General features: G+C 42.5%; 1 protein-coding gene and 1 long non-coding RNA gene across 3 annotated transcripts; both read left to right on the top strand.

Moving 5' to 3' along the window:
• The first annotated feature begins 1,975 nt into the window (after positions 1 to 1,975).
• LOC112847147 (uncharacterized) lies at positions 1,976 to 3,545 on the top strand. 2 transcript variants are annotated; one of them, XM_025908155.1, is made up of 4 exons: positions 1,976 to 2,181; positions 2,422 to 2,597; positions 2,817 to 2,985; positions 3,078 to 3,545. In XM_025908155.1, the coding sequence occupies exons 1-4, from the start codon at positions 2,019 to 2,021 to the stop codon at positions 3,101 to 3,103; spliced, it is 534 nt and encodes a 177-aa protein (XP_025763940.1). In that variant the 5' UTR covers positions 1,976 to 2,018; the 3' UTR covers positions 3,104 to 3,545. The 2 variants fall into 2 exon arrangements, with proteins under 2 accessions (XP_025763940.1, XP_025763937.1); XM_025908152.1 differs by having other exon boundaries at positions 2,817 to 3,545.
• A 5,074-nt stretch (positions 3,546 to 8,619) lies between these two features.
• LOC109202436 (uncharacterized) lies at positions 8,620 to 12,002 on the top strand. Its single transcript, XR_003220540.1, has 3 exons — positions 8,620 to 10,149; positions 10,236 to 11,471; positions 11,553 to 12,002. It is a non-coding gene; the product is annotated as an uncharacterized LOC109202436 (long non-coding RNA).
• Positions 12,003 to 12,525: the final 523 nt, after the last annotated feature.

Raw genomic sequence — 12,525 nt, forward strand, 5'->3', positions numbered from 1 at the left:
ACAGCATCTTATTATTCATCACTGATTGAAGAAAATAAGAACAACCCTAGGTTTCTCTTCAGCACTGTAGCCAGGCTGACAAAAACGTTAACGTTAACTAGTAATGACTTTATGAACATCGTCACACATAAAATTTTAACCACTAAAGAAAAAATTACTCATAACCATCTCACAGACGAAACATTATCTACAGCTATTTTAAGTACCATTAATATGCATTTAGTCTTTCTGTCCAATTGATCTGATAACTTCATCAATTACTTCCTCCAAACCATCAACATATCTTTTAGATATTGGCCACAGTGGCACAAAAAAGGCATAAGATTAATAAGTGATTTATATGAAGATAACATGTTTATGTCTTTCAATGATTTGACAGTAAAGTTTAATTTGGAAGTACCCGGCCATTTTTGGCAATATTTACAAATGAGAGACTGTCTGAAAGATAAAATAAAATTGTCTCAGGAGAAAAATGTCATAGAGAATTTCTTTGCACTTCACCCTTAACTGCAAAGGCATCAAAATGGTATCATTTATGTCACTGAGTTAAAAACAACATATGTAAAAGTCTTAAAAGGGCTTGGGAAAAAGATCTGGATTGTTCCTTCGATGAGGGAACATGGGATTCAATTATTTCTGAAAATGGGTTCTACATTAGGGAAGCTAGAGGCAAATGTATTCAATATAAAATTCTCAATAGGTACTATTATACACCAACGAGACTTTATAAAGTGGGAATCAGTAAAGACAACCTGTGCTGGAAGTGCCAAGAAGGAAAAGGTACGTTAGCCTATTGGGGAACAGAGGCGAGGTGCCAAAGTTAGACTAAGCAGGCTTTAGAGTGTTAAACATTGGGATTGTGACGTGTGTTCGTCTCATTTTAACACTTTGGAAAGACCCTCGGACTCCAACCCTAAAAAAGTGGAAGGAGAAAATGACTGAAAATGCCGCATGTGAGAAAATGCTGGGAAGACTGAGCAGCAAGACAGAGACTCTAACAGAACAATGGGACAGTTTTTTTGTTTATATGGGCCTACAACATGAAGACAATGTGAGATACAGTATGAATTAAGAATTAACTGTGTGTGCAACAGTTTATCTATCTATTTATTTTATTTATTTATGTATTCATTTTTCTTCACTGAGTGTGGTTTTTGTTGTTTTGGGTTGTTATGTTATGGTTTTCTTAATTGTTCAAAATAACAAAAACTTTAATTACTAACATGTCTTTTAGACCCCATTCCTACAAAACTCCTCAAAGAAGTCCCACCATTAATTAATGCTTCAATCTTAAATTTGATCAACCTATCTCTAATAATCGGCTATGTACCACAGGCCTTCAAGCTGGCAGCATTTAAACCGTTACTTAAAAAGCATCTCTAGACCCAGCAGTCTTAGCTAATTATCGGCCACTATCTAACCTTCCTTTCATCTCATAAATTCTTGAAAGAGTAGTTGTCAGACAGCTAACTGAGCATCTGCAGAGGAATGGCTTTGAAGTTTCAGCCAGGTTTCAGAGCTGTTTTCAGCTTTAGTGAAGATTACGAATGATCTTTTTAAGGCCTCTGACAGTGGACTTATTTCTGTACTTGTCCTTCTAGACCTACTGTTGACCATAATATTCTATTAGAATGATTAGAGCATGTATTATATCTATCTAATCCAAGACTCCAAGGAAGTGGACTCGGACTGGAGGATGTTTGTAGCTTTCACCAGTGCCTTCATGGTGGTACAGTACTTCCTTAAGCTGGGCATACACTGTGCGATTTTTGGCCCATTTTGAGCCGATTTTTGAGTCGTGCGACCATTTTGGTGATCGGCCCGAGTTTCGCCTTCATCGTGTGTCGTATATCGTGTAGTATACGTGGGGTAACGAGAAGCGATTAATACCTCACGACCAGCTCCCGATCATCAATCGCTTGGTCGGGAGGATTTCAAACCGTCGTGAGGGTGTCACCGCAGCTTCACACACTGCGCACGCGCAAACACATAAACGTCGGCGAAAAAGATGGAGTAGCATGGCAGTGCAGCGTATTGTCTGGACACAAGCGATGGAGGCACAACTGGTTGAACTTTGGCAAGCTCATCCAAGCCTTTTTGATGTGGCTTCAAAAAATTACCATGACCGCAACAAACGTGACAGGAGTTGGATGGAGATTGCTGCCCAATTGCAGCTTCCTGGTAATTTTTGTCGCAATTTAGCAAAGTTGATGGTGGTAGTGGTGTTTGTGACTGAGTGAAAGAGAGGGAGAGAAAGAGACAAAAGAGACAAACCCTATAAATCGACTTTCAGAAATATTTATTTTTATAATTAATTTCCAAGTAAACACTCTCTCAAACTGCAGTTTTAACTTTAGTATGGGGAGAGTTTTGAATCTGAACTATTTAAATAAAAAGTACATGTTAATGTAAATTTTTCAGTGAATGAGGTGAAAACCCGGGTTGCATCACTTCGGACGCAGTATGGCAAACTGCTCAAACCGAAACCTAGTGGCAGTGGCCAGAAACCACCAACTCCCAAACAGACCTGGATCTTAAAACATTTGGATTTCTTGAAGGCACATGTTGTCCATAGACAGACTGAGTCCACTCTGAGAGTAAGTTCATAACCAAGTAGTTTAAAAGCATACACAGATACACACACCTTATGAAGGGATATTTGTGGTGAATGATGTCAAAGGTAATTCTCAGTTGAAATGTTTTTAGTAAAATAAATGCCACAAAATATACAGTGTAAAATTAGTGTCTGATGTAACTAATACTGTTTAGATCTTTATCACTTTCCCTTTGTCTGCTTTTGGTACGGTTTCCTACAGCTTGGAACAGAGTCAGAGGACATAGGCGCAACAGAGGAGGGGGATGAGGATCAGTCCACTATGGGAATTGAAGCAGATGTCCTTATGTCTTCAAACACCACTAGCCCAGTTTCAGTGAGCCAGGAAGAGGAAAACACCTCAAACAGTCCACCAATCTCAGAGTCCACAGGTCGGCTTGTTAAAAGACCTAGAGTGCAAAAACATGCACCAAAATCAGCAGAGCACAGCATTGAGATGACCAAACTTTCCCTGCTTCAGCAGGTCCAGCAAACGCTATCGGCATCTAATGCAGATTCTGAGGAGCTGTTTGGCCAACAAGTAGCCTCAGAGTTGAGAAACATAAAGGACAGAGCTCTACAGCTGCGGCTCAAAAGAAACATCATGAACATGATTTATGACACGCAGGAGGCTGAGCAGGGAGGCCACCACTCTCAATTTGTCACAGCGAGTGAGAAGAGCCGTGTCGAAAAGGTAAGGAAGGATCCAAACGCAGGCAGGCGTGAAGGTGTGAAGGAGATTTATTGAATACGAAATAAAGATAGGCAAACGGCAAAACGGAGAACTAAACTATACTGGGACAACTAAACTACTGCGCATGAACAAGAACACGGACCTGGACATGAAAGAAGGAAGACGATAATGATGCCAGCAGGGGACACACGGATGAAACGTGGTGGATACACAGACGGACCAGCAACTACAATGACTAAAGACGTGACTTAAATACACACAGAGAAACAACAGGGAGATTACACACAGGTGGTGGACACAGCTGGGAGTAATTAATGAGACGAGACAAGAGGTAAAACTGAACACACTCACATGAGACGCAGACCTTCACAATAAAACAGGAAACAAGAACACTACACCAAGACGCAGACCTGACACTGAGAGACAGACAGAGAATGACACATGGAACCTGAACTAAACTAAACGTGAGATACAACCAAGAACAATTCCTTAAACACAAATAAACAGAAACATGAAACTCTAATAATAGACATCATCATAATCATCACCACAACAAGAGAACAAGAAAACAATCCCAGATGCAAAATAAACCAAAGCATAATAAACTCAAAATACTGGGTCCAACGAACCCAGAACCGTGACACAATTTGCAGGTTCGCAGGTTAGGCCACCTTGGTATCCCACCCAACCTCATCAGGTCCAGCCCCCCCCCCAGACTGCCAGGCCCCACCAACCCAGCCAATGTGCTTTCTGAAAATGCTCAACTCTGAGTAACTTAAATAATAAATTTCAAACAGTTATATCTAAGAATATTTTCGAGTTTACTAGTTCAACTTTACTAGTTCCTGCTGTAAACACAGTCCATTCAAATTACAGCTTCATTCAGATGTTTTAAATGTTCCAACAGTTAATTAAAATTGTACATTAGAATTTTCTTTGCGACACTATTACTATGTGTCTTTCCTACCTCAATTTTGTGGAGTGTTGCAGAACTATTTGCACAATTTGATGGAAGATATTTTTGTATTTATGTAATAATAGTAATAGTATGAGCATGGGTAATGTATTTCCTGTCAAAATTACCTTCAAGTAATCTTCATACAGTGCACAGGTAAGAGCTGTGAATGTTTCCATGACAATCCTGCTCAGTGTGGTGCTTCCAATCCTATACTGGAAACTTAATGAGTTGAAGTGTCTTAAATAGTGTCAGGTGGATAGTGGACATGGATGGAGCTTTGTAGAGTGACAGATTTTAGGTGACAGATGTAGAATATAATGCAGTAGTAGCAGCTTATGTAGTATGAACGTATTCCTAGTGTGTAGGTGGATAGATGGACTTGCAGTTACAGGGCCAGTGTAACTGGTATAGAAGAGCAAAAATATGTATGTACTTGCATGGGTGAACTGATTTCTTCATGTGATATAGATAGATGACCTTGCCTCATGCCCAGCATTCTATAGTTTAAGGGAGTTTATAGGGAGCATTACAGAATTTTCATGTCCACACACTTGTCTGTTGCCAAAAATCGTAGGGTAACTGAAAGCCTTTCCCTGGGGCTGATGGCCTTCCTGAGGTGTGTATCCTTCTTGATGATAGCAGGACTAACCCTCTCCAGGAGATAGTTAAAGTCCTCCACAGACATTCTCAGAAGGTCCCGAAAACCCCTCATATCATCTACCTGTTTACACAGAACAAAGTCAAAGTCAAGAACACACCAATAACAAAGCGACATAATAGTGGTTGAATGTTATTGATAATTAAAGAGTCGGACTGATATTTAACCAATGTTGTATAAAGCAGAAAGATGTCCCAAAAATCACTTTGGTAGATGTTCAAGTCATTCACTAGAATGCTACTCAAGTAAAATGTAAAAGTACTGTAGTTAATGGCCAGTAATCCAATTAAATAAAATACTAATAGGCTAAAATTAAAGGTTGCCTACTGAAAGTAGAAGCGTCAGATGTCTTGAAACATTTACCCATCATCATGCAGATAAAGTCCTGTAGGTAAGTGCAATTTAGCTGTTGCTGCTTACCTCCAGTTCTCGTTGTAGAATTGACAGACCGTACTGCCCACGTTTGCCCAGCCATTTCCTTGTCCATACACGCAGTCGCTTTTTCTTTTTAGATCTTTCTGCACACAGAATGGCACACATTCCTAAGGCAGTGTGTTTCTCTTTGGTGAGCATTTTCAAATTTCCCGGATTACAGTCTCCCCAGTTCCGGATTCTTCTTCTTAATATTGTTTATTGGCGGTTGACTTCTGGGTTCTTCTTCCGGAAACAGCAACACGACGTGTTGTGCATGTACGCACAGTGTGAGCACTCAGGTCGCATCAGAGCATCGGGCCGTATAGTGTGAGACCCTGCATCGTGACCTATGAACTTCTAACCCCTGCAAGTCAATCGTACAGTTTGAGCAGGAGCTGAATTGCGCGACTGAAAAAAATCGCACAGTGTCTGCCCAGCATTAGGAATGCAGCTTCTACAGGACTCAACCTGTCAGATACAACAACAAAACCCACTATGACTATAATAATTCAATTCAATTCAATTCAATATTATTTATATAGCGCCAAATCACAACAGAAGTCCCCTAGGGATCTCCTTATTAAATATTTGTTAAGGAAAATTCACAAAATTTGCAACCATGTTGGTAGGTCTCTAATTTTACTCACATTTTCACCTTGAACTCCTCAGAAATGCTCCTGATGGCATCTTCCCCATTCTCATTAATGATGTGTATTATCATTTCAATGGCAAGTTAGGCTGAATTCCACCGTGTTGCATTGGGATTAATGATCTGTAACTCACACCTGTCCTCTACCACTTCATTTGCCAAATGAGACCGGCCAGTTTTGTTCCAAATGGCCTGGCACCAACAATCACTACGGGTGGGGAAAACATCTATACTGTGTAGTATTGCAATATTTTGTTTGTTAATAATGTATCGATACAGGGACAGCAAAACTTCCAGTCCACCAGATGGTGCGGTTGAACTCTAGTGAGGTCAGCAGAGGTTAGGTCAGCACATGGGAAAGTTGATCAAACAAAGATGGAGGCAGAGAAACAAACCAGGAAAGCGTCATCTGCATTTAAATCAAACGTTTGGACTTATTTTGGGTTTTTTAACAAGGATGAGAAAAATGAGATGGATATAACACACAGAATTTGCAAGGTGTGTCATATGAAAATAAAGTACTCTGGGAATACTACAAACATGAGGGTCCATCTTACATGGCACCATCCAAAAATAGTATTAACCAAGGACGGCAAAGCTAGCTCTAAATCAGCTCAACTGAAAAATCAACCAACACTCTTGGCTTAACAAAGCTATCTCCCAATTCAGAGCAAGCTAAGAAAAAAACACAATCTATCACGTACTTCATCTGCAAAGACCTGCGTCCATACAACATTGTGGAAAACAAGGGCTTTTCATATATGCTCAAGATGCTGGATCCCAGGTATGCGATACAATCACGATGTTTTTTCACGGACACAGCCGTACCCAATCTCTACATAGACTTTAAGCGTGAAGTTGAGGAAAGTTTGAGCACAGCAGAAAGGGTTGCATTTGCTTGCAACCCATGGACGTCATAGGCTGTAGATTTATATGTGACTATAAAAGCTCATTATCTCACAGCAGACTGGCGACTGCTGTCTTATGTTCCATTACATGAAAGTCACAGCGGAGCGAACAATCTCCAATCTCCTGCAAAATGCAGCACAGGAATGGGGGATTGCCAACAAAAATCTGGTGGTTGTCACCAACAATGTTTCTAATATGGCGATTGCCACTCAACTAGCGGGATACCTGCATGGTAAGTGTTCGAGCCTTAACTCTTAACGAGCCTTAAACCTGCTTGCAGTAGCCAGGGTCATGGGGAGAGTGCGACGCATACCTGTGTTTTTCAATAGAAGCACAGTGGCAAACCACGCTCTGGAGCAAAACCAGAAAATGTTGCAGCTCCCAACTTACAAGTACAAGACCGACGTCTGCACGAGATCAAACAGTGCTTATGACAAGCTCCAGCATTTCCTTGAACAACAACCTGCCATTTGTGCCACGCTGCTGTCTCCTGAAGTCAGAAAGAGTAGCACAGATATCTTTACTCTAAATGAGACAGATATTGGGAAAACTGAATAAATTGTTCGGGTTTTGAAGTTAATGCAAGTTACGACTACTGTGTTGTCTGAGGAAAAGAATCCTACTCCATCTCTCGTAGCACCGCTGCTAGCACAGCTGTTGCATGACACCCAAGACAACATTGGTGACACAGCACTGGTCAGAAACATCAAGCAAAGTATCAGTCAAGACCTTAAAAAGAGATATACCTGCACAGTCGAGAGGAACACCCTCTACACAGCATCAGCTCTCAACCCACGTTTTAAAACCCTGCCGTTCCTGTCACCAGAGGAAAGAAAGGAAACCTATGCCAGAGTGGTTGCTGAGGCTATAACCCTTCAGGTAAGCAAACATTCTGGTGTTATATTTTAAATAACTTACTTACAATATTAGTAGGTCATTAATATTTTGTCATATTAGTAAGGTTCAAGTTAACAATTAAATACAATAATTATAATTTACTAAACGACAAACAACATATTACTGCATACTAAAAGATATAACATATTTATTCAGTTAAAAGGACTAGGTGTTACAGTCCCTGATGTATTGCTTTAGATGGAGAGACTGTTGAGGGATGGCTGTTATGAGGAAAGGCAGCCCAGAAACTTTGCCAGCAGCACACATCGTTGTGTGCCTCAACTTTAGGTCTTTTACCCAGGCTAATCTGCCCTTTTCCTTCCTTGGTTAGGTTTAGGGATTAGAGATCGATCTAGATTATCATTTTAAATTTGGGACACATCATCAGTAGTGGACCTTGGATTTATCAGGTGTTTATTTTGGCCATTATCACTAGACTCATCCAAGGAGGCCCTGCCAGGGTTGATCAGGCCCTGGAGTGTGTCACTGGTTTATGTTAAATTGTTATTTCTCTTCTTCTTTCTTCTGTTTAGTTTCCTACAGTTTATTTTCTATCTATTCACTGCAACTGAGAAATAATACTTACCTCTTCAGCATTTATGGAGCCTAACTTCTTCAAAGGGATAGAAAAGGTGATAGAGAGAAGTAAGACAAAAGGGACAAGATAGGAGAGAGCAGAGGGAGAGCTGGAAGGGGGGCACCCGATCTGGCTTCCCACACCTCCCCGCCGGATCGGGCTGTACGCTTTACCTCCCCACTGCCTCCCAGAAAAGGGAAGAAGAGCAGAGGGGAGAAGAGCGGAATATTTCTTTTCTCTCGTGGTTAGCTGACTGCCTTAGCTGCCCAAGTGATGTCAGCCCTTTTTAACCATAGCCAGTGACTGGTCCTCTCAGCAGTGTTAGCTAGTTCTCTCATAGCCTGCCGTTGCGCCTGTCCTCTGATCCCAATCTCAATCCCAAGCAAGTTTTCGGGAGTTAGACCAAAGGACGAGGTCTGGTCGCAGAGTAGTTGTTATGATCTTTGTGGGAAAAATTAGTCTCTAATCCAAGTCCACTTGCATCTGCCAATCCCTAGCAGCCTTTAGCAGGCCCAGGTCTGGGTTTGAGGGGCTTGTCCTCGGCTTGTCTCCTTCCTGGACAAATGTTGATGAAAACTGACGCTCCTCTTGGTTCATGAAAGGTTGAGCATTAATGGATTTCCTTTTGCACTCAACTTTCTCGGCTAGACACCTGAGAACCTGGTTGTGTCTCCATGTGTATCTGCCCTGAGTAAGGCTAGTCCTACAACCAACCAAGATGTGCTTGAGTGTTGCTGGGACTGTATACAGGGTGCAGGATGGGTCCTTTCCAAACCACACCTGCAGATTTATTGGGCTGCAGATTTATAGCACATCATATGTCGCTCGGATGATGAAACTTGCCCCAGATTTCACTCAATGAGAGTTTCCTCTTTTCCACACTCTCCCAATTCATCCAGCGACCCTGTTTGGCCAGTGCCACGGCTCTGGCATATTTCCTCCTGTTGTCGCACCTCCTCCACTACCATTTTGTGATGTTCAGTTACAGATGCCTGTTGCCACCAAGGTATTACTGCGCCAAGACCAAATACTCCTCTACCCTGTTGCACGTGACCCACCACGTCACGATGCTGAAGAGCGGATTTCGCCTGTAGCACAGATGTGGCTGGGGTCCACTTCCTTCCCCATTGCTAGGGTGGGGGCAGTGCCTCTTACTATGGGGTCCCAGGAGTCCATGAGTGACATCTCAAGCCTCACTTTTGCACATTTGAACTCCTCAACCAGGCTAGGGATGGGCAATGACAGCATTGGGACACTTGGGAAGTCCGAGCCACTTCTTAACGTAGGAGCTCACTAGCCTCTCTAGTCGATTGGCATGATTGCGTGAGACCTGGGTAATAACCCAAACTGGAAGCACCAGAGCTTCAGTTTGTCATGGTCTGGGTGGGTGCCAGTGTTTCTCCCTCCGAGCCAGCATCTCCACCCGTGGGAGGAGCCTCTGTGTTCTGCTTATTGCTCGCACCTGTGGGTAATTAAGCCGGGGACTCATAAGGCCAGCGCACTCGACCTCTCTTCGCCAGATTCTCAGCTAACCCTAGTTAGTGCAGGCCACCGCTGTGATTTTGTACACGACTTGCGAACTACCTTATCTCATTCTGTATCTCTCTTTCATAGCCACGCACCAAGTTGCCAGACACGAATCTCCACTGAAGAACAACCATCTGGACGCTGGACCTCCTGACAGTCTCACGGGTTTCTCGCCCCATGCAACTGCCTGCCTCCCTGCCTCAATGCCAGGGATTTCGGATTTCAGACCACTCACCCAGACCACTCACCCCTCCACGCCACTACTGACCGCAAGTAAGCAGTGCGAGGGAAAATTCAGAACAAACAGCTTGCCCATATTCCTCCCGAACCATACCTGAATGTCTGTACTCTATTTCCAGTGACTCTGGCCCTTTCCCCGGACCCAGCCAACCAGTTTGACTCTCCCTTCAGCCCAATCCTTGGAACAGCTGTTTCCACTGACGAGCGATCAGATTGCTTACCTAGCTCAGGCTGCATAAACCCCTTAGGTTTAGTTGTTGCATCTAGTTCTTGTTAAACTCACATTTCAGTTTTCTGATTGTGTACACCTGTTGAGAAAATAAACGTTGTCACTGAAACTTCCTACGTGCTGTTCTGCGCCCAGCATTTAAGTCCTTTCTCTTTGGAGGCAGCCGTGACACAGTTTCCCTGGGAGTGTAGTGTTGTTGATCCGCTGGAGGTCATCAGCCAAGTTCTGCCTTAATTGTTCTAGTTTCCACGTATCATTGAGGTCTGCATTATACCACCGTCCCAGGCTCTTTATGGGCTTCTCTAAGACTGTTGGAATTGGTTCTCCACTGATATAGAATTGCTCGGCTGTCAGTTTTCTTTTTATAATGGAGATGCTACGAGATTTACTTGGCTTAAACTCCATTCTTGCCCATTCTATGTTTTCCTGGAGCTTCTGTAGCAATTGCCTAGTACATGGTTTTGTTGTTGTACTGATGGTCATGTCATCCATGAAGGCCCTAATGGGAGGAAGACAAAGGCCACTCTTGAGCCTCTCACCTCCCACTACCCACCGGGATGCCCGCATGACCAACTCCATTGCCATGATAAATGCCAGAGGGGAAATCGTGCAGCCTGCCATTACTCCAATTTCCAGATGCTGCCAGGCTGTGGTAGTGTTCTCAGCTGTCACACAAAACTGTAAATCCTGAAAGTAGGTATTGACCACTCCTGTGATGTGGTTTGGTACGCTGAAATAGTTGAAGGCCATCCACAAGATCTCGTGCGGAACTGACCCAAAGGTGAATGGCAAGGTCTAAAAAGACCACATGATGGTCTCTTCGTTCTTTCTTGGGAGTTTGAATCTGGTGCCAGACGACGCTGGCATGCTCCAGACATGCCGAGAAGCCCCAGATGCCATCCTTCTGCACTGATGTGTCAATATAGTTGTTTCTTTGCAGGAAGGTAGATAGCCTTTGGGCCAAGACACTGAAGAAGATCTTTCCTTCTACGTTCAGCAGGCTGATCTGGCGGTACTGGCTGATGGATGAGGAGTTCTTCTCCTTAGGGATCAGAATACCTCCTGCTCTTCGCCAAGCCTTTGGAATCACTCCTTTCTGCCATGCTACCTTCATCAGCTTCCACAGGTATTTGAGGACTCGTGGGGTGTTTTTATAGAGCCTATATGAGCCTATTTATTTTCTCTCTCTCTCTCTGTATGTGTGTAGGTTTTCTACAGGAAGAAAAGAGGCAGCAGCCCATCTCTGAGCCAGAAGCCCACGAACATCATGAGGAATCTGACGACACTGAACAAAATCCCAGACCCCCTCTCATACCAGCCAAGATGAGGAAGTCGTGTGGGCTAACAGACTTGCTTGGTCAGACTTATAGTGATGTTGGAGCCCCACCAAAATCATTATCTGCCACAGCTGAGGAGGAGGTGAAAAGATACCAGGAGGTCACGCCACTGGCACTCACAGAAGACCCACTAAGCTGGTGGAAATACCATGAACAAGTCTATGCTTTCCTGGCCACGCTGGCAAAAAGATACCTTTGCATCCCAGGTACTAGTGTCTCGGCTGAAAGAGTCTTCTCGAAGGCTGGAGACATCGTCACAGCAAAACAGAGCACTCTACCCATTTGGAAAAGAAATAGAAAAAACTTATAAAAGACTTGCATCAGATGTGGCCTACTTCATATAGTGAATCATATAAGGCTTATATAATTTACTCATGAAAGTGGCCACTTTCATGTATTGTTTTAGTAAGTATCAAAACATACAAGTTTCATTTATTTAATTTTTCTAAGGTTCTAGCATTCTGGGGCTAGAATGCTGACATTACTTCACTGCCCAAATGTGTTTAACTTTTTTTAGGGAAGCAACAAACAGGACAATTTACTTTTTTTAATTTAAGACAGCATGCTTTAATTTATTCAAATTTAAAAAAATTTTTATTTAATGTAAAGTTATATTTTGTTTTAATTTACTTCTAAATTCTTCAGTTGCTGAAGGGGCTGCATAGTTTTTACAAATTGCATAGTTCAGAATAGCTATAATTGTACCAGATGGTTGCATTCGGTTAAGTTGGACTAGACTGTAATACAAACCGTTCAGTTTGTCCTCAAAAAAACTGACTGAAATGAGAGAAAGACTGAGTGTGAGACTTTGTTATTAGATAAAATGAATATTTATAAAGTTTA

Source organism: Oreochromis niloticus, linkage group LG1 (assembly GCF_001858045.2).
Source record: "Oreochromis niloticus isolate F11D_XX linkage group LG1, O_niloticus_UMD_NMBU, whole genome shotgun sequence".
In the NCBI taxonomy this organism is placed as follows: Eukaryota; Metazoa; Chordata; class Actinopteri; order Cichliformes; family Cichlidae; genus Oreochromis; species Oreochromis niloticus.